The following is a 24,259-nucleotide window of genomic DNA, read 5'->3' on the forward strand; positions in this document are numbered from 1 at the left end:
TGTTTATGCCATCCTTCTCCAACTTGGGTGTCCACCAGATGTTTTGGAACCATCACTTGTGACTCCTGTGGCTATGTGGGGTGATGAGTGGTAGGAGTTGTAGTCTAAAACAGGTTATGGAATTCTAGATTTTTTTATTGTTTGAAGTGTCGTCATCATCATCATCATCATCATCATCTTTTATTTATATCCCGCCTACTCCAACTAGGACTGAGGCGGCTTACAGTAAAACAGTCAGGGCAGTTAAAGTGATCTCAAACTGGATTATTTCTGCAGTGTGTTTTGGACTGGAGAGCCCTGTCCTGTTTTCTATTTCTGTAAACTAATATTTTCTCATGAGCTTACAGCAGCCATTTTTTTGTTTCTAGGAAGTCACCCATTTGGAATTTCCATATGAAACTTGCCACTTAAACTTGGGCAGCAATAGTAGTCAAAATCAGAGCCATTTAGCACAATGTCCTGATACATTATGCCTCCCACAGACATGAGTCCATTCTTTTATTATATAAATTTGTTACTCCTTCCCCTTTTCTCCAATGAGCTCAACATATGGCTCTCCTACTCTAAATTTCCTTTTCAAAATCCAGTGGTGTCAATTGTGAACAGCACAAAGAAAGCTACTGAGTTTCATAGCTCCATGCAACACTTGAACCTCAGTCTTCACAGTCCTAGTTGAATATTCTAATCTCTGTATCACACAGACTCAACTACAAGTAAAGAATCCAATGTAAATACATGTGTTACATCTGCCTCCCACCCCCCAAAATGTTGCTGAAGACACATCAAAACAGGTATGCTACTAAGAAAGTATTCATTCTCTTTAGCAGGAAAGTATTTTCTTTACCTTATGAAGTTCCAAAGCAATGGCAGCTGCCATTTTTCCTCCATAAGATTCTGAGAAGATGTAGAAAGGGATTTGCTACAAGGAAAGCCACACAGTAACAGTTAGGCTTTGACCACTGTATACTTTATTCACGTTTGATAAATAAAAAACCCATTTTTCATCCTGCTTGGTGCCCACAGCACAACAAAAAAACAAACAAGCGAAGCCTGGAAACATCTAGTACAACCAGATATGAAAGATAGACTAAGGATCGGGGTGTAAAAAGAAGGTTTTATTCTAGAAACACGTCTTTAACCTAACACATTTCAGCCAGGAAGTGTTTACATAGCCTTCTTCAGGGGCAGTAAAAATAAGAAAAGGGATGATATACGTACATTAGTAACATCGTATTTTGTTTATACTTAATAATCTATGTGTATTGTCTTTTTTCCCCTTTTGAAACAGTCTCTAAAGAAGATGGCTTAAATATTTGTCAACTGAAACATGTTGGGGTAACTTCTGAAATAAAACCTCCTGTTTGTACATCCTCAGATTGAGCCCATAAACACAACAGCAAAATCGGAATTATTCTCAAGAACAAGACAGAAATATAGAACCATGACTTCCTTTCGCAACCATAAGAACACATAAGAGCGTTCTCTATGTTTTTGTTTTTCTCCACCCACTATCTTTCACTATCTCCACTATCTTTGGCAAGTGACAAAGTAAACTCAAAAAACATCATGGGTTGAACAATTTTTTTATCTTATCATCAGCTCAGAATATCTGGTATTTCCAATTAATTCTCATCACAACCATATAAGATGAGTCATTGATCCACAGTAAACTAAATGGCTGAACAAGTAGATATGTATGTGAATTCTTTTCTTTCACTCAGACACTACACCACACTGGCTTTCAGTTAAGGAAGAGAAGATCTGGGGGTGGGTGGGCAACTATTGTGAAAAAAGAAAAATTAAACCAAGTGCTGTGCATGCCCCTGAACTCTCACTTCCTGTGAAAACCTACTCACTCCTGTGTTGCCTTTGGAGACTTCAGCATGGACTGGCTCATAGGTTTGCAAGCCTTCTTTGAAAAGACTGGGAACTTGAAATACAAGATGAGAAGTGGAGCTTCCCAGGCAGAAACACTATCCTACACTGTAGAAATAGTGGCGCTGGGGTAGTGAGTGGCAAAATGCACAACACATTGACACATCATACATTTTACCTTACTATGACAGAGAAATAAGAGCTGCCAGCACCTATAATTATGTATAAATGGGTCTCAGAATGACTCACGGTGGGTACTTGTTTCTGTGGTGCTGATCCAATGGGCTCTTTGCAGTGCTTGCGAAAACAATAACTGCTAAAATTTTAAAGGGATTCTCCCATGGGAAAGCAAGCCAGTAAACATACTTACCTGGAATTCTGTCTTAGACCTGAAGAACTCTCTAAGAACTACCATCATATCTGAAGTGACAGTGCAGAGATCTGTGGCATAGGCCAGGGTATCATTCACATAACTGTATCCAGTGCCAACAGGGTTATCAACAAACAGGACACTTGCTGCCTGCAGCTGCATCACCAAAAGCAAGCAGAATAAATCTTTAGTCATTCCAACTACACACATATGAATGAACAGTCATGTTGTTCAGTCAGGCCTTAGCAACACAAACACAACAATGCATTCAGTGAAGAAAACCCTTCCAGGTTTCTTCATATACCTTTTCACTTTAGTTTCAGTGGATTTCAACAGCCAGATTCAAACTCTCCATAGTACTTATGAGGCAAAACAGAAAACAGTGTTGCTATTTTGTAAGTGGACTAATTTCAGTTTTTAGGCACTGTTTTATGGTGAACAGCTGAAGTGTAAATAGAATGAAATGAAAGTGAATGTTTGCAATATGCACTTCTTTTTGACACATCTGACTTTCAGTCATACTTTGGAAAAATTACTTTATGGTGTCACAGCTCCCAGAATTCCCCAGCCAGCATATTCCAGGGCTGTGGTAGCTGGGCAAATCTGAGAGCTATACTTCAGAAAGGTTTCCCAAGCTCTGCTTTCAATATATCCAAGAGTAAGCCTTTGGGATTTCATAAGGTTTCAAGACAGACAAAAATAAAACAAATAAATCTGAAATGGTACTCATGACCTTTCCACCATCATAAAACAGAAAAGAGCAAACGATATTTCCCCTCCTACCGTGTTAAGTGTTGAAAAATGCTTCACCTTACATGGGGGGGGGGGGAGAGGAGTGACAAGCTCTTGTGAAAGTCATACAATCAGTGTCAGTTTAAAATAGGCCATATGTAGATACTCAAGGGAAAGGATTGCAGGAAGGATTGCAATATATGAGAACAAAAGCAAAACGAGTTTTTAAAAATGCAATATGACACAAACAAAAGCAACATCTAGAAATTAAGATCTGGGAGAACTCTTCAGCTTAAATAGCACAGAACACTTCCTATCCTTACCCCAACTCCCAGTTTAAGGCCTCATTCACACTACGATTTAACACGGTTTGGAAACCAGGTTATAGGTGCCTCATTCACATTCTGTTTCTCCTCTCAGCCCTCGCAGTTCGATGGGGCTCTTTGTGATTTCAAATTTCCTGTGCTGTCAAGTGGTCCCTTTAAATCACCGTGCAGCTGTTTTCCGCTTATGCCAGTGAATCAGTTCCCTTTTCCGTGTTGGGGTATGTGGGGGTGGTTCCTTGGGGGGACATGGTGTGGCATGTTTTGTTTTTTTAAACATTGACAGCTTCTGTGAATCCATGCATGCCATCAAAGAATCCCCCCCACAGTACCCATGACCCCCCTGCAAACCGACACAAAAGCGACAATGCACAGAAGCTGTCAAAGTTTTTTGAAAACATGCTGCACCATGCTCCCCCAAGGAACCCCCCCCCCACTTCCCTGACCTCTGGCCAGCAGGGGAAAAGGAACTATTTGACAGTGTGGGAAATCTGAAATCACAAGGAGCTCCATGGAACTGCAAGTGCTGAGAGGGGAAACAGAATGGTAGCTTGCCAAGACCTGTGGGATGCGTATGTTCCACCCCTCTGTCCCCTGCCCCTCCTTCCTGGGTGCTGGCTCTGATCACCATATTCAATTGGTTACAAATTTAAATGTGAACTTTAATGTGAACATGGACAGTCTCAATTGTGGCAAACATAGTGTGAACATCTATTCGATGTTGAATTGACTGTGCAATCTGAACTGATATAGCGCAAAAACCTGAGTGTAAATGAGGCCTAAGTATATTAGTATGTGAATGAGGGTGGCTAACTGCTCAGCCAACAAGCAAAAGCTAGATTTTCTAGTGATAAGTCATGACACATACATACCCAAGTTGTCCTTCTTGGTTTTAGATCAGCATCTAAAGGGCCAATCTCTTCAAAGTTCCCATATCCACAGCCTGAGGCTCCAGGACCTCCCTACAAAACCGCACACAGGTGGGAAAAGAAGAGGAGGGAAAAAAATACACATCAGAAAGTATGTTCTTTCTCTCCACAAAAGCCCTTTGTAGGCACTGTTCCTTTCTGAAAGTGGGAGTGAGAGTTATCTCTCAGAATTATACAGTTGAAAAATAGCTTAGCCCGAATGTGCTCTCCTCAGAAACCTTGATAACACAGTATGCTGTTTTTCACAAGCAGAATTACTGCACCTGTTGAGACTATCAGTCCTCCATGATACCTCTCCTCCCCAAAGAGAGCTTCAAGCCTTTAGCAGCAGCCCAACAAAAAGAAATTTAGCAGGCATAGGATTTCATGACCTGAACATGCAGGGATGAAAAAATTTTCACTGGCTGAATTCCTGCTTGATCAAAATACAAGCGCCTGAAAGAATATCCAAAATTTACAAATCAACAAGTAACCTATGTTGGAAGTGTCAAAAAGAACCTGGAACCCTATATCATTTTTTGTGGACATGTAAATTGGTTAAAGAATAAAGAAAGTGCACGAGACGATTAATTCAATTTTTCAAACTAATATAAAATTTTTACCAGAAACTTTTTTACTAAATATGTGGGAGGAGGAAGTGGATAGGAAATATGGAAAGATCTTATATTATTTAATTTCGACGGCAAGATTGGCTTTGACACAAAAGTGGAAAGGGAAAACAATTCCAAGTAGGAGAGATTGGCTAAGTAGGCTATACGAGGCAATCGAGATGGACAAAATGACATTAATACTTAGAGATCATGTAGTGGACGAAGTAGAAGACAAATGGAATATAGTTTTGAAATACCTAGAGAAGGAATGGGGAAAAATAGCAACAGTGGGTTTTAAAATGCAATAATAATAAGTTAGAAGATAGAAACACGCACGTGTGAAAGATTGATCTAATGACAAAGTTAAGAGAGTAAAGTAAATACTCTAATGTAGGATTTGAAGAATTGCAAAGAAAAAGGAAATATTAAATTAGAATGGGATACGTAGAGGATCAAAAATAGGGAGTAACAAAATCTAAATAATCCGAGGTTCAAGATAAGGAGAAAGAGAAAAAGAGAGAGAGAGATATATTACTGCTGTGGATTGATTTCAAATAAAGAAATGAATATAAAGAAATAAAAGGGACACTCAAAGTAGAAAAGACAAAGATATCTAGTAAGATTAGAGAGAGAAGTCAGGGAAGAATGAAGTGAATGAAGGTAGAGGATGGAGGAAGAGTGTTCAAGAGAGTGTAAAGTAAGTGATGAAAGGTGAGAGTAAGTGGTAGAAGAAGAGGAGAAAGTGACAGAGTGAAGGTTTGTAAGCGTGAAGATGAAGGCGTAGTAATCGCAGGGAATGGGGAACTGGAAAAGAAAAGTAAGTAGTAATAAGGGGGAAGAGGTTTTAGAAGGAATTTGATGGAAAGAGAAGGAAACAATGGAGGATCAAAGATAGTTAAGATGAGAAGGAAAGAAGCAGGAGATGGTTAAGAAGTAAAGCAAGGAATAGGAGAAGGGAAAGATGAAGAAGGGAAATATAGGAGTGGGGAAAGAAAGTGATCATAGAGTAATATTCCCTATATAAAAACGTATTATTTTAATGATGGGTTATCTCTCAATATATCATTATTACTATTTTCTCTTTTTGAATCCCCATTGTAAATATGTTAATGCATCGAGTATGTAAGTGTGTTATTGTGTATGTTTGGTGTTTGTATATTTGATTGTCTGTTTTAAGTTTCAATAAAATTAAAAAAAAAATACAAGCGCCTTCAAGAAACAAGCATATCCACAACAGGAAAAGCAAGATCAGCTCCATATGAATGTATCCACCTCCCAGAGCATTCCCAGTCTAGACGTTAGGAATCTTTTGTTTTCCTGATGCTTTAGACTGCATCTCCCATCATCCCTCCCCTTTGGCCCTGCTGGTAAGAGTTGCAGTTCAACAATATCTGGAGGGCCACATGTTTCTCACAACTGTTTTACATGCCTACAGTCTCATCTGGATCCAGAAATGGCAAAGAGGGAATCACCTGAGTGCAAGATCAAGCCCGGGATTTTGTTTGCAAAGCTAATGCACCTGTGTAAAATTCTCTTCTTGAAAGCAGTTGTGAAGAACATGGACCCCCGATGTTATTAGATTGTAGCCACCACAATTTCTCACCATTGGCTATACTGGCGAGGGCTTCTGGAAGCTGCAGTCCAACAATATCTTTTGATAATAAAAAAGTGAGAGCAGAAAAGGATGTAGCGCCTAATGTAATAAATGTGGGTATAAGTTGGCAATAAACCATTAGTGCAAGAAAATTGTTTAAGCTAAAAAAAACCCAAAGATTTGGGGGTACATTTTTTAACTGTATTTTTCCCCCAAGCCTGTGGGAAAATGCAGAGTGTGTTACACTTGGGAGATGCTGTCCTCTGGATCCTTTTGAGTTTTGTCTGGAAACAAGGCATGATTTCAACCCATTTGATAATGAGAGAACTATACTCCCAGGTCAGGGGTTGGCTGACAGGATATGCTATAGAGCAGGGGTCGGCAACCTCCGGCCCGCGGGCCGGATGTGGCCCACGGAGGCCTTTTGGCCAGCCCCTGCCTGCCCCTGCTGCCGCCGCCGATTGCGGCTTTTCCCGGCTCCCAGGCGCCGTCATTTTTTCCAAAATGGCGGCAAAGTCTCGCGCGACCTTCCCCGAGGTCGCACGAGACTTCGCCACCATTTTGAAAAAAATGGCAGCGCCTAGAGGCAAAGTCTCACGCGACCACAAGAAAGGTCGCGCGAGACTTCACTGAGGCCCGCTGCGGCTGCCGGAGCCCTCAAACAGGACTCCAACAGTGGCAGCGGGCCTCTGGGAGGCCTGTTGCCGTTGCTGAGGCCCTTCAGGAGGGCTCCGGCGGCGGCAGCAGGCCTCCCAGAGGCCTGATGCCTTCACTGGGGCCCTCCAGGAAGGCTCAGGCAGCTACAGCGAGCCTCTGGGAGGCCCGTTGCCTTCCCTGGGGCTCTCCAAGAGGGTTCTGGCGGCGGCAGCGGGCCTCTGGCGTCAGGGTCTGGCAAAGAGGGGAAAGCCTCCAGCACTGGCGGCCCCCGCTGATTTTTTTGCCGGCCTTTGACGGGGCCTGGGGCCCCATCAGGGGCCGGCAAAGAGGGTGAGGCCTCCAGCACTGGCGGCCCCCGCCGGCTCTTTCCCGGCCTCTGACAGGGCCTGGGGCCCCGTCAGGGGCCCGCCAAAGAGGAGGAGGCCTGGCTTCCAGGGGGTGGAAGCTCCGCCCCCGGCACACAGCCCCACCCCCAGAGGGTGGAAGCTCCACCCCCCCGGCTTTGGTCCCCCAGTTGTCTGAGGGACAGCAACCTGGCCCCCGGCTCAAAAAGGTTGCCTACCCCTGCTATAGAGATTTGACATTTCACTTCTTCATAGCTAAAGCACTCCTGTTGACCACAGTATACTGCTACAAAAATTAAGCTAGCATAACTCTTCCAAATATTACAAAACACACCCTGTACAAACGTACCTGAAGCCACATGATAAGAGGAAGCTTTGTGAAATTCTGTGTAGGGTTGTCTGCATAATACAGCCACCAGAACATACTTGCATTGCTTCTGACAGGAACATACCCCCATGCCTGTTTTGGTTCTTTGGGGTCCTTTATCAAATAACCTAGAAGGAAAAGTACCACATGTCAGGGATGATGGGAGTTGTGGCTCTTCACCTCTGGCCTGGAACTCACCACCTGGTTGTGCACCACGCTGACCAGTTTTGGCCAGTTGTTAAAGCTTTGCAAGAGTTGCAGAGAATAGGCTGAAGACCCTGACAAACTCTCCAAGCCTTCTCACTCTTGCTTCCACAGAAGTCTTCACCCTTCTTCACCAGGGTCCTGCTGGTTCTTGTAGCTTCACCCAAGACACCAGACAACTCAGTAGTCTTATATAAAAGATCTACTTTATTCTACTATATACACAGCTCCAAACTATCCAACAATACTCAACTCCTCACTCTCCAATCCACTACTACTACCCACTGCTACTACCCACAAAACATACTGGGATTCATAGTCATTATTATAGTCAAACCAAGGTACCACCTACTGTGGTCTGTTTCCACCCAGTAGGCGTGTACGTCATTCCCATTGGTTCTCTTGTTTCTATCCAGATTAGATGATTTCATCATCTCATCCTTGACCACTTTACAATTGTCAGGTGTGTCCAATTATTCACTATGCATTTCTTGTCCTTGGCACTCAGGACTTGTTAATTCTATTACCATGTACACCTGTGTGGTTCTCCATTGGCTTCTGCTGAGTCACTCTGACTCTCACATACATGTTTTATTTCAATCACTGTATGTCCCATGTTGCTTTTTCCTTAACAATCCCCTCCGAAATAAAATATTGTATGTGACTTAAAATGTCATTCCAACCATTTGTGTTAACCTTTCATGTTTCTCCACTGTTAGTGCTTTCGTGAACAAATCTGCAATGTTATATTGTGTCTCTATGTACCTTAACTCTATTTCTCCTTTTTGTACCATGTCTCTTACATTTTGGTATCTTACACCCACATATTTGGTTCTGTTTTTCAAACTTTCTGTTTCAGCCATTGCTATGCATGATTGTGAATCTTCTTGAATTTCCACTGGTACTCTGAAATTTTCATTCAGGTCAATTAACAATTGTTCAATCCACTGTACCTCGTTCACTATTTCGTTCAGTGCTGCAAATTCTGCCTCAGTTGTACTTAACGCTACGTTTGTTTGTTTTCTACTTCTCCAAACTATGGGACTTTCACTATACTTGATTATCATTCCTGTGACTGACTTCTTGTCTCCTGATTCTGATGCAAACGAACTGTCAACAAAACAATCTAGATCAGCGTTGCTGCTTCTTATGATCAACTTCTTGTCTAAAGTCCCTTTCAAGTATCTCAACAAATGTTTCACGGCTGTCCAATCCTCAATTTTAGGATTAGAAACTCTTCTAGATAAAATGTTCACAGAATACGCAATGTCTGGTCTAGTGTGGCAAGAAATGAATTGTAAAGATCCTATTACGCTCCTGAAAAATGTTTTGTCCTCAAAATCTCTGGTTGTTGGCTCAGAAACGAAACCAGTTGTCATTGGAGCTCTAACTGTCTTAGCATTCTGTAGTCCACACTTTTTTATCAAGTTCTCTATCTTCTTTCTCTGGCTTAACAAACAATGTCCTTCTTGTGTCCACTCAACATTAATGCCTAAATATGACTTCAACAAACCTAAATCCTTCAAAACAAACTTTTCTGACAATTCTCTCTTGACTGACTCTATGTCCTGTTTTGACTTTGCTGCCACGCACAAGTCATCAACATAAATCACAAGCACTATGTCTCCTTTTGTATATACACAAGCATCTGCCACGCTTCTCTTGTAACCTAGCTTCACTAGCTCATCATTGATGCACAAATTCCATGCTCTGGCACTTTGTTTCAAACCATACAATGCCTTCTTCAATCTATAAACTTTCTGACTTCCATTCTCTTCAAAACCTTGTGGCTGTTCCATAAAAATTTCTTCATCCAAATTTGCATTTAAGTAAGCCGTTTCAAAATCAAAATGCTCTACTACTAAATTCCTTCTTGCTGCTACAGCTAACACCATTCTCAAACTTTCTGGCTTTGCTGTTGGAGAATAAGTCTTATCATAATTCTCATATTGCTGTTGTGCAAAACCCTTAGCTACCAATCTTGCTTTGTACTTAATGCTACCATCAGGCATTTCCTTTCTCTTATACACCCATTTACAACCAATCACTTTCTTATCTTTGGGTCTATCCACAACTTCAAAAACATCTTTGTTCACCAAGCAACTAAATTCACTATCCATTGCTTCACACCATCTTTCCTGTTCTTCCCTAGAAAAGGTTTCCAATTCTTCAAAACTTTCAGGCTCTTCTATAACTGTACAAGCTCTTGCCTGTGTCACAACAAACCTATCTGGTGACTTTCTAACTCTGTGACTTCGCCTGGGTACGAATTCTGTCGTTCTGCCTCTTTCCTCATCACTGTCTGCACTAGTGGATGTTGTCTTTTTGCTAAATCTCTTGTCCTCTGTCATTCTAGTGGTCACTGGTCTTGTTTGTGACTCTCCATCTGAGGTACTACCACTACTGCTAGTAGAGGCTTCTGGCTTGACTGATACCCCTCCGTTTCCTGAAGTTGGTTCAGTCTGTGCTTGCTGCTCACTTGAGCTACCTAATCTCAAGAACACTTCCTTATTGGCATGCAGCTTGTCCCAGCCAGCATGTCTCTCAAAATTTGCAGACCTGGAGTACTGTATCTCTTTTCCTCTCATTAGAAACTTGTAGCTGTTCCCTGAATACCCTAGGAACATTAGCCTTTTGCTTTTGGCTTCTCCTTTCCTTCTGAAACAGGCAGGTATGTACACATGTGCAAATTGACCAAACACTCTTAGATATTTGAAATTTGGCACTCTCCCATACAAAACCCTGTAGGGAATGTCTTCAATCTCAGAGTGGTACATCCTATTACTTATATGTATTGCAGTCAGCGTAGCTTCTCCCCAGAGACTTTCACCTACGCCTGCATCTGCCATCATACATGCAGAAATCCTTTTGATGTCCTGGATTTTTCTCTCTGCTAAACCATCCTCACTTGGACAAGCAGGATTGGTGGTTTCATGCCTTATCCCCACTTTCTGAAACCAATTGTACAGTTGGTTATTTAAAAATTCGCCACCTCTATCTGTGACAATAGTCCCAACTTGACTATCAAACCTTCTTTCTATCATCCTGACCCATGCTTTTAAACTTTGTCCAGCTTCTGACTTATTTTTCAGTATTCTTACATATGCAAATCTTGAAAATCTATCAACAATTACCAGAAAATATTTGCTTCCCCCTAGTGACAAACAATTGGCTTGGGCTACATCCGCATGTACATATTGAAATGGTCTCTGAGCAATCCTTTTAGACTTCTTAGCAACTGGATATGCTCTGACCTTCACTTGGTTACATACAGTACAGTCTAAATGATTTTTACATTCTGCCACTTTCAAATCTGGACACATGCTTATTAAACTCTTCAAACACTTAAAGCTTGCATGGCCAAATTTTCTGTGCAGTTCATGTATGCAGTCTTTGTGCAACGGAACATTATCTACAGTATTAGCATTCTCTATCTTATAACTATCAACATTCTCTTCCAGAAAATAAAGCTTATCTTTCTTTAAGCCTATGCCACGCAGTTCCCCATTCAAAGTTATTTTACACAGGTTCTTTTCAAAAGTTACTATATAGTCTCTGTCTGTTAATTTGCTTACTGATAACAAATTGTTTTCTAATTCCTTAACATGCAAAACATCATTAAAGTTTTCTTTCAGCCCTGGAATGTAAACTGTTCCCATTTGATTCACAGTACTAAGCTCATTCCCATCTGCCAAAACTACGGCATTAACATTTGCTGGCTTTCTCTCACTAATTAAGTTAATGTTGTTACACATAGAGGACGAAGCTCCTGAATCTACAAGCCATTTAGAGTTTGCTTTTTGTTTTTCCTTTATCATTGTTGCAAACCCCTTATTATTATTCTTATTGTCCTTCAAAAATGGCGGCTTGGATTGCTTCTGCCTCTGGTCATGTCGAGGTTGCCACCTGCTCTGTTGCTTGCTTCTATCAGCAGCCAAAAGATTACAGTGCCTCTGCAGGTGTCCTATCTTTTTGCAGTAGAAACATCTCCGTTGCTCCCTTGAAGAAGCTGCCTGGACCATCCCACGCACATCAGGCTTGGCTTGCTCCCTTGGCACAGTCCTGGAAGTTGCTGCGTCATCTCTCTCAGACAGTCTCCTCTGGTTTTCTTCCAGAATTCTGGCCACAACTAAGTCTCTCGTTAATTCTTCAGTTGGTAAGTTCTGCAGAGCATTTGTGATGTTGCCCCAAGTAGAGTCTAGGGACTCAATCAAGATGTAACACTGTTGTTCTCTGCCAATTTCCACGCCTCTAAGCTCAGCTTGCACAAACAAATCTTGCATCTTTTTCAAATGCTCCACGACACACTGGCCCTTCTCCATCTTTTGTCTATAAATTCTTTTTGACCATAGCATTTTTGCAAAGGCAGTAGAAGGAGTGTGTAATCTCTGCAGAGTGTCCCACACATCTTTGGCGGTTTCCTTATCTCTAACGTCGTTAATCAAGTCTTCTTCCAGCATTAGGAAAAGACAAGCCTTTGCTTTACTATCTTTTTCTTTCGTAGCTGCATTAGCATCGGCTGGCAGCCCGGCTAGAACAGTGTCCCATAAACTTTCTTTTACAAGCAGAGACTGGGCATAAATCTTCCAGGTGGAGTAGTTGCTTCTATTCAATTTGCTAAACTTCAAAATCTCCATTTTAATTTGTGCAGTGACTCAATTGACACAGTCCTTCTGAGTATGCACAGCTGACCCCTTTTGGGCTTAATCAAAATACAGGAGGAGTTACTCACGGAGCTTATCAGTGCAGCGTAAAAAGCTTGCTCTGATCTGTCTTCCACTCTCTGGAACTTTCAGCTTCTGTGGATGCTGGGTGCTGCAGTGACTGGGCCCATAACCCTTGTCAGGGATGATGGGAGTTGTGGCTCTTCACCTCTGGCCTGGAACTCACCACCTGGTTGTGCACCACGCTGACCAGTTTTGGCCAGTTGTTAAAGCTTTGCAAGAGTTGCAGAGAATAGGCTGAAGACCCTGACAAACTCTCCAAGCCTTCTCACTCTTGCTTCCACAGAAGTCTTCACCCTTCTTCACCAGGGTCCTGCTGGTTCTTGTAGCTTCACCCAAGACACCAGACAACTCAGTAGTCTTATATAAAAGATCTACTTTATTCTACTATATACACAGCTCCAAACTATCCAACAATACTCAACTCCTCACTCTCCAATCCACTACTACTACCCACTGCTACTACCCACAAAACATACTGGGATTCATAGTCATTATTATAGTCAAACCAAGGTACCACCTACTGTGGTCTGTTTCCACCCAGTAGGCGTGTACGTCATTCCCATTGGTTCTCTTGTTTCTATCCAGATTAGATGATTTCATCATCTCATCCTTGACCACTTTACAATTGTCAGGTGTGTCCAATTATTCACTATGCATTTCTTGTCCTTGGCACTCAGGACTTGTTAATTCTATTACCATGTACACCTGTGTGGTTCTCCATTGGCTTCTGCTGAGTCACTCTGACTCTCACATACATGTTTTATTTCAATCACTGTATGTCCCATGTTGCTTTTTCCTTAACACCACATACTATACATCACAAAGGCTCAGCATTCATTTGCCATTCTAAATAAGGACACAAGGACAACTTAAAAATTCTTTGTGGGGAAAAGGGATTCTTATGAAAAGGAATTTTGCTTTGCAAGGTCAAAAAGAAGGCATGCTTATCTAACTTTTACTAACACACAAGAGTCATTTCTTTTCTTTTCTTTTTTCTGCACCATTTAGACAAAACTCCCTGAAAAAAGGTTTGCCAGTGACAGGTGGCTCCAGACTAAGGTATACCTTATGGTTCATTATTGGAAAGATGGGGCCAGCCCTGAAAAGGCTGGAATAAATTATTGTCAAAAGTCGAGAGGTAAAGAATGTTTGCTTATATTTATTTATTTATTTTTATCCTCAAGTGAGAAAGGATCTTAACACACCAAGCCACCCTGTGGAGAAGAAGGCCAACAACTGCACAATTTTTCACTATTAGAGGGTTTTTTTCCCTTGCAAGACTTAATGTAAAAAAAAAAAAATTCAACAAAGAGACCCGAGTTGTGAAAAATTATCAAAAATGCACAAAAGCTCTGTCTTACCCAATGAGAAGAAGACATCTGAAATTATGAGATGTTACTCATAAGAATTTTAAAAGCAATGATTTACATCCTTAGTCAAAGCTAAACATTTTTTTCTCTGTTCCAAAGGTTCAATATAGTGCACCCTGAGAAGCTTGTCTTGGACACATTCAAGGTTGAAATGTAGAAAAGGTTTTTGCTGCCATTTTCCCAACAATGGTGTTTGAAAGAATTTGAGCCTTTGAGACCTATGAAGGTGTATAACTAGTGACCTCTGGAAATATATGTATTTTTCCAAAATAATCACATGGGGTGGGAAGGAACGTAAGACACCATAGCATTATTTAGTTATATTCTCTTAGGTTACATCTACACTACAGAAATAATCCACTTTGACACCACTTAACTGCCTTGGTTCAATGCTATGAGACTTGTACTTTTTTGTTGCACTCATGCATTTCAACAGAATGTAGCTATGCAGGAACTTCATTCTTGCCTTCTGAGAGCATACAAGGTGCCAGGAAAAGGAGACTATGGCTTGGTCTAAACATGCACAAAAAGGGGGAGTTTACTCCTATTGATGGCAGGTAGGAGATAACATTGTCTGAACCATGCTCTCCCTCCTCAGAAGAAATATAGCACCACCAGGAAAAGAAATCTCTCTTGGTTCTCTCCCTATCATATGGATTTATCCCAGTGCTTTATTTTTGAATACAGAGGAGACAGCTGCTCCTCCCGCTGCATGCCCCAATATCCACCAGCACCACCTACAATATCCTGCAGTTCAAAGAGAAGGGTCCAAAAAGAAGGGCACATTCTCCTGTGTGGAGGTAGCCAATCTCAAGATTTAACTATGAGTCCGGATATGGGATTATTATTATTATTATTATTATTATTATTATTATTATTAACCTTTATTTATGAAGCGCTGTAAATTTACACAGCGCTGTACATGCAATCTTTTTAGTTAGACGGTTCCCTGCCCTCAGGCTTACAATCTAAAAAGACATGACACAGAAGGAGAAGGGAGTGGTGGAGGGAAAGGGTAAGAGGGTCCAGCAGTTCCTCTCTACCTCCGAGGCCTGGACCAAGGCAGATGGACTGGAGGGAGGGCTTGGCTCCAAAATGGAAGGTTAATCATTATCCAGGGAAAATACATACTCACAATTGAACATTAGTTCATGCATTTGTGGTTCATGGCTTAGTTACATCCCATTTGAGTACTGTAACAGGTTCTACTTGGGGCTGCCTTTGAAGAGTGTTCAGAAACTTCAGCTGGTCCAAAGAGCTGCAGCCAGGCTGTTAACCGGGGCACATTACAGAGACCACACAGTGCCCCTGTTGAAACAGCTCCACTGGTTGCCAGTTTGCTTCCAGGCACAATTTAATGTGCTGGTTATGACCTATAAAGCACTATATGTCTCAGGTCTGGGCTCTGAGATCTTCAGGAGAGGCCCTTCTCTCATTCCCACCACTATCGCAAGCATGGTTGATGGGGACACGAGAGAGGGCCTTCTTGATGGTTGTCCCTGGACTCTGGAATTCCCTTCCCAGGGATGGCCCCTTCCTTGTCCTTCTGCCAGCAGGCTAAGATCTTTTTGTTCAGACAGGCTTTTAAAACAGATTTTAACAAATTGATTAATGATGGATTTTAATGATATATAGTAGTATACGATTTTTTTTTATGAAGGACTTTAGCTGTTAATTTTGATTTTTAAACTCTGATTTTTATTGTATTATATTTGTAACCTGTATCGTATTGTATCTTATTCTGTTTGTAAACCGCCGTGATCATAGGAACGGCGGTATATAAATAAAATTTCAATCAATCAAAAAAATGTCCTAGGGGTGTTGTACTATTTTGAAGTGAATGGTTTTTAAGTGCTTTTACCTTTTTAAATTGTTCATATTCTATTTTTAAACAAATTATCTGTTTTAATATTGTAATAATTTAATTCTATTTTAGTTGTCACATTTGTAAGTTTTTAATTGTACTGTGCTTTTAAACTATAAGCTGCTTTAAATCCCAATTTGGGGGGGGGGAAGCAGGATACAGATAAATATCATGATAATAATAATAACATTGCACTGAACACAGAAAAGGTCTTCCTCCTGAGTAAATATACATAAACAAAATAAGCAAACAAAGTGCTATAGATTACCAGGATCTTCAGAAGCTATAAAGGAGAACGAAAATTCAGTGGATGTGACTTTGCTTACTTCTACAAGGCAAGCCAGAATTCCCTTTGCACAGCCAAACAAAGTTGTCCTCCTTCACATCCAGGGTATTCTTTTCCATTACTGTTTGCAGGTCCAGCATGAATCATTGGCAAAATGACTGTTATTTTCTTATTGGCATTCCATGACTAAGGCTACTAGCAGGCAGCACCACCCCAGAAATATGTCTCTTAAGGTATGGGCGAAGAATGTTTGGTTCTCCATATCTTTGGGGACTAAAACTCTCACAATCCCTTTCTATTGCCATGCTGGCTAGTACTTCTGGGTGAGGAAATCTAAAACATCTGGAAAGCCAAAGGTCCTACTTTTAGTAAAGTTTGCTTTACTTGCTCCAGCAGGTGGCTTTTATTGTGGTTAATTCTGACATGCTTTTAAGTGATGCACACTCTACAGTTCTAGTTTCCTTCCCATCTGAGAGAGATAACAAGAGATAGGTGAACTCAAAAGAATGTTTTTTTGTCTACAGCTCCCAGAATCAGGCAGTGGGTTTGCCACCTGGGGAAATTCTGAATTTATTGTTATTGTGTGCCTTCAAGTCATTTCTGACTTACAGCAACCTTAAGGCCATATAGGGGGTCTTCTTGGCAAAATTTGTTCAGAGGGGGTTTGCCATTGCTCTCCTCTAAGGCTAAGAGCATGTGACTTGACCGAGGTCATCCAGTGAGTTTCATGATCAAGCGGGGAATCGAACCCTGATCTCCAGAGTTGTAGTCCAATGCTCAAACCACTACAACATGTTGGAGTTCTGGGAGTTGAAGTCAAAAATAATTTTTCCAAAGTCTGGAGAAACGATGTAAGTGGAAAGTAGTTGTGATAGCTCCTGTCCAGAAAGAGAGTCTTAAGCAGACCAGGTTTCATTCCAGCAACACAGTTTGGCAAACATGGGCACAGAAACCAATCCCTTTGCAAGAGCTTTGCACTGTTATGTAGGTTTCTAATCCACTCCCCATCAGCTTTCATAACCTCTTCCACCAACCTTCTGAAGGGCACTCTCCTCCACAATGTTACGCCACAGTACTCCTGCTCAAGCCAATGCAATTACTTTGTGAGACAGTAGTTTCTCCACCCATGTGTAGGTGGAAAGCCATGGTTGTGAGTGAACCACTCCCAGAAAACAATGCCACCTCTCCACCTCTCCTTGGCCTGTAACAATTTCCTTGGGCAAAAATTCAAAAGGTACAGTACACAGCTAACAATTTTTAGTGCAAATAATTACTCCCTGTTGAATTTCTACATCAGATTACATGCCTGTTTAGAGAAGGATGACTGCTCCAAGGCAGGAGTGTGCAGCTATGGCCCTCCACATATTTTTGTCTTAAACTCTCATCAGCCCTAGCCAGCATGGTAATGCTGAAAATTATGAGACTTGCAGTCCAATTTTTTTAAAAGAAAAATCTGAGGGCCCAATTTTGCCCAGCTGTCCTGTAAGTGGAATAGAGTTTTTATTTTTTTACTCCTGAAGATTTTGTCCCATTTTATCTTTGAAAGTGTAACCTATCATGATCTTAGTTAGCATAAAGGTGTTTTTTTTTCCTGAGTTGGATCTGTTAAAGAGAACCATTGCTGTTAATCTGGAAAACTGATTGTTTGAATGATGTTAACAGATATTTTAAAACAGCTAAATTTTATGTGCTACGCTGACAACACATAGCAGCAACAACAAGATGGCTTGTAGTTGTGGGAAAACATTAAAGGGATTAATTTGAATTAACATAACAGTATTCTCCTCCTGAAGTTAGTCTGAATGTAAAATAGGCCTAAATACTCTACAGGCACCTGATCGCAACAGCTCTTGAAAGCAAAGCAGAGTCAGCCCTGGTTAGTACTTGGATGGGAGACAACCAAAGAATACCAGTCGCTCTATACTACATTTTAGAGGAAGGAACTAGCAAAACCACTTTGCCTAAGGAAACTATGAAAAATTCATGGAGTCACTGTAAGTTGGCAGGCGACTTGAAGGCACAGATGCAAACACTGGCAACAATGGCTGCCTGCTTCATTACAATAAACTTGACTTGACCATTTTAAAGAAGCATGTGAACTGAAACCAATAAAAATTCTACCAAATTAACTGAAGATATTTTAAAATCAATTTGCATGCTTAAGCAGCCTATGAAAGGATTGAACATTGTGGTCTGCATTTCCTAAGGATTCTCAGCTCTCACTCAATCAAAGCAGGCATCCAAAGGGCAGCCCTTCTGGCTTAGTACACCAGGAGAAGGTATTGTGCTAGGATACAGAGGGGAAACAAAGCTGGTACAAAGGACACCACTCCACTGTTTTTGATAGCAGCATGTACACAAGGAAGTCTTTGTCAGGATTTGAAGGGTTAAAACACAGCACACAGGGAAATGCTTGATATGTGTGTGTGTGTGTGTGTTTGGCCATGAGCATTCAGCACAGTGGCAAGGCTGATCATCCACAGCTGATGCTCGTTGGGCCAAGGACACTTCAGTGTCCAAGTGCACGTAGCCATGGCTGATGAAACATGTGTCTGGATTGCAGAGGAGACACATGACATGGCTACACGCCTGAACTCACTGGGTTTGGGAGACCACATGGTCTGGAGACTATATAAACCCAGGGGTTGCAAGGGTGTGGTGTGGGTTTGAAGTAGGAGTTGGATTGGTATGTTGTGGAGTTTGAGAGATCTAGTATTGTATTATAGCACTGTGAATAAAGAGCACTTTGGGGACTTTTGTTTCTCTGGTGGTTTATCAGAAGAAGCTACAGCATCGGTTTGCTGTGTGTCCCTGGAGGTTCCTGCATTGCTGCAGTTCCTGGAAGACATCCAGTTGCTGTCATCCCAATTGGACTCTGGGAGCCACGCTTCGGCTTCTGGAAATTTGCCAGCTCTGCTCCAAGGGTATGTTTTAACCCCAGGACTCGTTTGAGTTGCTGACAAGGGTTGTTGGACCCCAGCAGTTGCGCTGACAGTCTTAGCCAATGCAACTCTTATTTCCCCCATGCAAGTTGTTCAGATGATGTGACAAGCCAGGACCTGCCCCGCACCCATCCTTCACATCTATTGATTCCACAGCTGAAACGCAGGGAGAAATGAGTCCACGAAAGAGGGACCAATTCCATTCATGCAGGGAGTTTAACAAATGAATAGTTAATTCAAATTGAGCTGAATCTGAGTTCAGAAATTTGTCTACACAGGTCAAGGTAGTCTGCAATTTCTCAAAGGCAGCAGGGAAAGTTTCATTTCTCATACCATGGATCCAACAATGACCAGAATGGAGGCTGCAATAAAGTAATCAGGAGAAGATTGGGACTGGGAAGGACAGCTATGAAACAACTAGACAAAATCTCAAAGTGCAAAGAAATAAAACTGAACACTAACCTAAGGGTAGTCTAAGGAGATTATCACACAGGATAAGGAGAAATCACCCCTGTCCTTGCCCCATTCTTTGCTTACCCTGTCCTTCTGTCAGTGGTCCCATCATTGTATTAACAGGAGTAAGTGATAGTGAAAATTAGAGTAAGTAGGATGAAGATTTTTTGTATACGTAAAAGGGAAGATAAATGTGTGACAAAAGAGATAAAAAAGGAGTTGGGGAAGAAATATAAAAGGACTAAGGAAAGAAGAAGTCTGTCAGGTGGGATGGTATTAGAAGATGTGGTGATTTGAAGAGAATGTATGCCAGTAGTTGTTGTGTGCCTTTAAGTGGTTTCCACTTTATGGCAACCCTAAGGCAAACCTGTCCTGATGTTTTCTTGGCAAGGCTTGTTCAGAGGAGGTTTGCCATTGCCTTCCCAGAGGCTGAGAGAGTCACCCAGTAGGTTTCATGGCCAAGCTGGGAATCGAACTCTGGTCTCCAGAGGTGTAGTTCTGCCCTCAAACCACTATGCCACGCTGGCTCTCAGTACTGAGATGCTAATATATATGTGTGTGGGTTTTGATATTTTTTTACATGCATAGTAATTTTTCTTTAAATCAATAAAATTCTAGTTCCTAAAAGTTATTGGCACTTGGACCGTACGTGCAGTGATGAAAACAGAGACACCTACAGGGTGACCTAGCCACAAAGGAGGGCACGGTGCTGCAAAACGTAGAACCTTCAAGCAAAATGTAGGATGTGACCAAATAAAAGTTAAAAACACTCATAGAAAATGTAGATGCCTGCTTCCCAATCATGCTCAAAATGGAGGGCATTCAAGATAAATGGGGGACACGATCAAATAAAAGCTAAACACACTCACAGAAATATAAACCCATGCTTCTTAGTCATGCTCAATGTGGAGGACATTCCAGGGAAAACAGAGGGCATGCCCAAATAAACAGTCTAACATGTCATGTAAATATATACATTATGTAAAAGCAAAGGTATACATTATGTTATTTCAGTGTAAATATCGTAGCAATGTAAATCCCTGATTCTTAGTCCTGTACAACATGGAGGACATTCAAAAAATTGGGGGGACACGACCAAATAAAAAGCTACACCCACAGAAATGTAAATTCCCTGCTTCTTGGTTCTGCTCAACATGGAGGACATTTGGGAATTCTTCCTGGACAGAAGGTTGACATATAGGACTCCTGATCACCCTGGAGACTACTTGTGAACTGCAGCTGAACTGGAGTCCCCTCTCCTGTTTTTAAGAAAGAAACACACAGACACAGAGAGACAGGGCTTGTTCCTGTTAAGCCTTACCTGAGCTCAGAGCCAGCAGGGAGAGGAGCAGAAGCGGATGCTTGCTCTGCAACATTTTTGCAAAAGCCCAGCTGCTGTGGTGCTTCCCTGGCTGGAAATCATATGACTCCAGTCCCTTGTCAGCTGCCTAGAAAAGAAGGGGAAGTGGGGAACGCCTCTGAGAGACAGGCAGCTTTATGCAGATCAGGGCCTGCCCAGGGGCGCCCCCTTCCTTCCTTCCTTCCTTCCTGCCTCTGCCTGGGAAGTGCAGCAGCCAAGCCCTAGTTTGGACACAGCTAGGTCCCAAAAGCTTGGTGGACTGGCTGGGTGGGTGGCTGTTGTCTGCCTTCCCAAGGGTTTTCTTGGCAGGTTTCCTCAGAGGAGGTTTGCCATGGCCATCCTCTGAGGCTGAGAGAGAGTGACCAGATCTCTTCATTTTCCAGGATGTGCCCAACATTTCTGCCTTCTGCCCAGGAGGAATTCCTTTTTTAAAAAATTAAATTTTATTATTTAAAAAAACCCATAAAATATACAGGAAAAAATCATGCCATCATGACACTTCATACTTTCATATCAGAACTTAACAAATAACAAATTTACATGCACATACTCTTGAATAAACATATATTGTGCTATCCTATCACATTGTTACCTTATCCTTCCAGCTCTTTCCTTTCTCTCACTTTTAACCTTTCCATTTCCCTTCACTTCTTTTATCCATCTCCTATGCTCTCCATACCTCTCTATCCTTCCATTTCTCCACTTCTCCCTTCCTTCTTTCATTCCTCTTTCTCTATCCTTCCTTCCTATCATTCTTCTCCTCTTTCCTTCTCTACTCATTTCTTCTCCAAAATGTCCTCCATTTTTCTGAGCATGACTAGAGGAAGTTACATTTATACAGTGTGACCAGATGTCCTAACCACAAAAGAGGACAAGGCTAAAAGCGTAAAAACAAAAAAGCAAAATACCTGTAAAAGGTAAACACTAATATATAGGCACAATGACCTAAAGTCCTCCTGTTCAAGGACATGTCCTACATTTCAGCTTTCTGTCCAGCAGGAATTCCAAAACAGCCTCCATTTTTTGAGCATGACTAAAGAGGAGGAATGTACATGTATACAGTGTGGCCAGATGTCCAAACTACACAGGAGGACAAGGTTGAAAGCTAAAAACATAAAAGCAAAATAAAAGCTAAACACTAATATTTTTAATTGTCCAAAACATCCTCCATTCTGAGCATGACTAGGAATTTACACTTATATTATTGTATTTATATGCTTATTTTATATGATTTATATGTTTTATGTGGTAAATGTCCAACATTTTTCTTGACTATCGTACATTTTGCACTGCCTGGTCCTCCTTTGCGGTTATGACCTCTAGTCACCCTGATTTGAGAGAATGTGACTTGCCCAAGAACACCCAGTGGGGTTTCATTGTGGTGCAAGATCATTGTGCACAGGATACACATGTTTCACACTAAACATATGAGCCTGCACTCACACTGTAAAACTGGGCCGGTGGCAATTAGTAATGTGAACAAGTTTGTACTGAAGGAGGGATGGCTGAGTGTCGAAAATGCAAGTGCTGCTGCTGAAACTGACAGAGAGCTGGCTATGCAAATGGAAGAGCTGGAGTGTTTCTTATATGCAGTGCTGTTAAGACTAGCTTCCTGTGCTGTTCGAGAATAGCCAATTTGCCTAATATGTTTTGTTCTTTTCTACTCAGCTTTGATGCCCAGCCAAAAACAGAGTGAGAGATCTGGGTTTAAAACAGTTTTAGACTGTTGCTGGCAGCCTTTTTAATGACTGGGCCATGAACCCAAAGCACAAGAAAATACTACGCAAAGGATGGTGCACTGTCAGGGCTGGGGCGAGGAGGCTCCAGATCTCTCTGGGGGGTGCATCTTTGTTGTTGTTGTTGTTGTTGTTGTTGTGTGTCTTCAAATAGTTTTTTTAAAACAAATATTGTTTTAAAATTCAAAACAAAACAAAATAATACAAATCACACACAAAGATTTACATGCACATACACATGAATTTACCACACAATCATCAAACATTCTGCAATTTAAATACACTTAAATGTAGTTCCAGAAAATAAAAACAGAGTTCAAAACTGTGCTTATTTCTAATATTTTCTAGTCTTCTTACCTATTCTTATTATTTTCTTTCACCATCCAATACAACATCTTCCGCATTCACTCTTTGTCTTCCTTCTCCATTCTTCCTTTTACTAATTTTCTACCATACATACTAACTTCCTTCCTACCAACTTTGTTCAAAGGTGTCAGTTCTTGGCTATCATGTTTAACTATATTATCTAACTATCTTATTTATTTTGTTTTGATTGTCCTTTACATTTATTTTTCACGAAAACCCATCTTACTTGAGGCAGACTTGAGGTAGGTGATTTTGAGGTTAACTACTGCTATTTCCCCCCACTCTAATTCAAAAAAGGTTATAACTTTTCTCCATCCTTTCATAACTTTACTATCAAAATCATTTCATAAAGCATGTGTTAAAATATCCATTCCCATACCTTCATACAGTTTTGATAACCAATCTTCTTTAGTTGGGATTTGTTCACTTTTCCATTTCTGGGCAAAACATATCCAGGCGGCTAAAGATATCATATAAAAACAATTTTTTCTTCATCTCTTTTTACCTCATTTCCCATTAGGCCTAGTAAATAAAACTCTGGATTTAAACTTAATTTTGTTCCCAATACGCTATTGATTGTATCATTTACCATTTTCCAATAATTTTTTGCTCTATTACATGTCCACCAACAGTGAAGGAAAGTACCTTTTTCGTTTTTACACTTCCAGCAGGTCTCTTTTTTGTTTTATATATTTTTGCCAATTTGTATGGGGAAAGATACCAAAAATAAAACATCTTATAGAAATTTTCTATTATATTTTGAGAAATCATCAATCTACCAACATCCTTCCATAACTTTTCCCATTGGATTAATTGTATGGGATGACCAAAACATTTAGCCCATTTAATAATCTGTTCTTTGACAACAACCTCATCTTCAATTTCCAATTTTAAGAGTACCGCATAGAATTTTCCAATTAATTTTTCTTTTTCCTTAGTCATAATTTTACCTAGATCAGATTTATCACCATCCAATTCAAAATCATATATTTTTGCATCCATTTTGAATCTTTCAAAAATCTGTCTATATGTGAACCAATTAATATTCCACCCTTCTCTAATTAATTTCTCTCTTGTTTTTATTTCAACTTGGCTATCTGTTATTTCCCAGATATCTTCATACCTAAGCCATTTAATATCACCACTCATTTCTTTCCTATAAAAGGCTTC

At 40.9% G+C, this 24,259-nt stretch overlaps 1 protein-coding gene across 2 annotated transcripts in view; it reads right to left on the reverse strand.

The window, feature by feature from the left end:
* SCPEP1 (serine carboxypeptidase 1) overlaps positions 1–21,064 on the reverse strand; it is a 40,017-nt gene extending 18,953 nt beyond the window's left edge. Inside the window, exons 1-5 of one of the 2 annotated variants that reach the window (XM_089478180.1) lie at positions 20,949–21,064; positions 7,764–7,909; positions 4,173–4,262; positions 2,246–2,401; positions 845–919 (exon numbers count right to left, since the gene is read on the reverse strand). In XM_089478180.1, coding sequence (XP_089334306.1) covers positions 845–919; positions 2,246–2,401; positions 4,173–4,262; positions 7,764–7,909; positions 20,949–21,003 — 522 coding nt within the window. In that variant the 5' untranslated portion in view covers positions 21,004–21,064. Of the gene's footprint in view, positions 1–844; positions 920–2,245; positions 2,402–4,172; positions 4,263–6,422; positions 6,488–7,763; positions 7,910–20,948 lie in introns of those variants that run through there. The other variant, XM_089478190.1, reaches the window with a different exon arrangement.
* Positions 21,065–24,259: the final 3,195 nt, after the last annotated feature.

This window comes from Sceloporus occidentalis, unplaced genomic scaffold (assembly GCF_023333645.1).
Source record: "Sceloporus occidentalis isolate IW3139 unplaced genomic scaffold, rSceOcc1.0.p SCAF_1, whole genome shotgun sequence".
In the NCBI taxonomy this organism is placed as follows: Eukaryota; Metazoa; Chordata; class Lepidosauria; order Squamata; family Phrynosomatidae; genus Sceloporus; species Sceloporus occidentalis.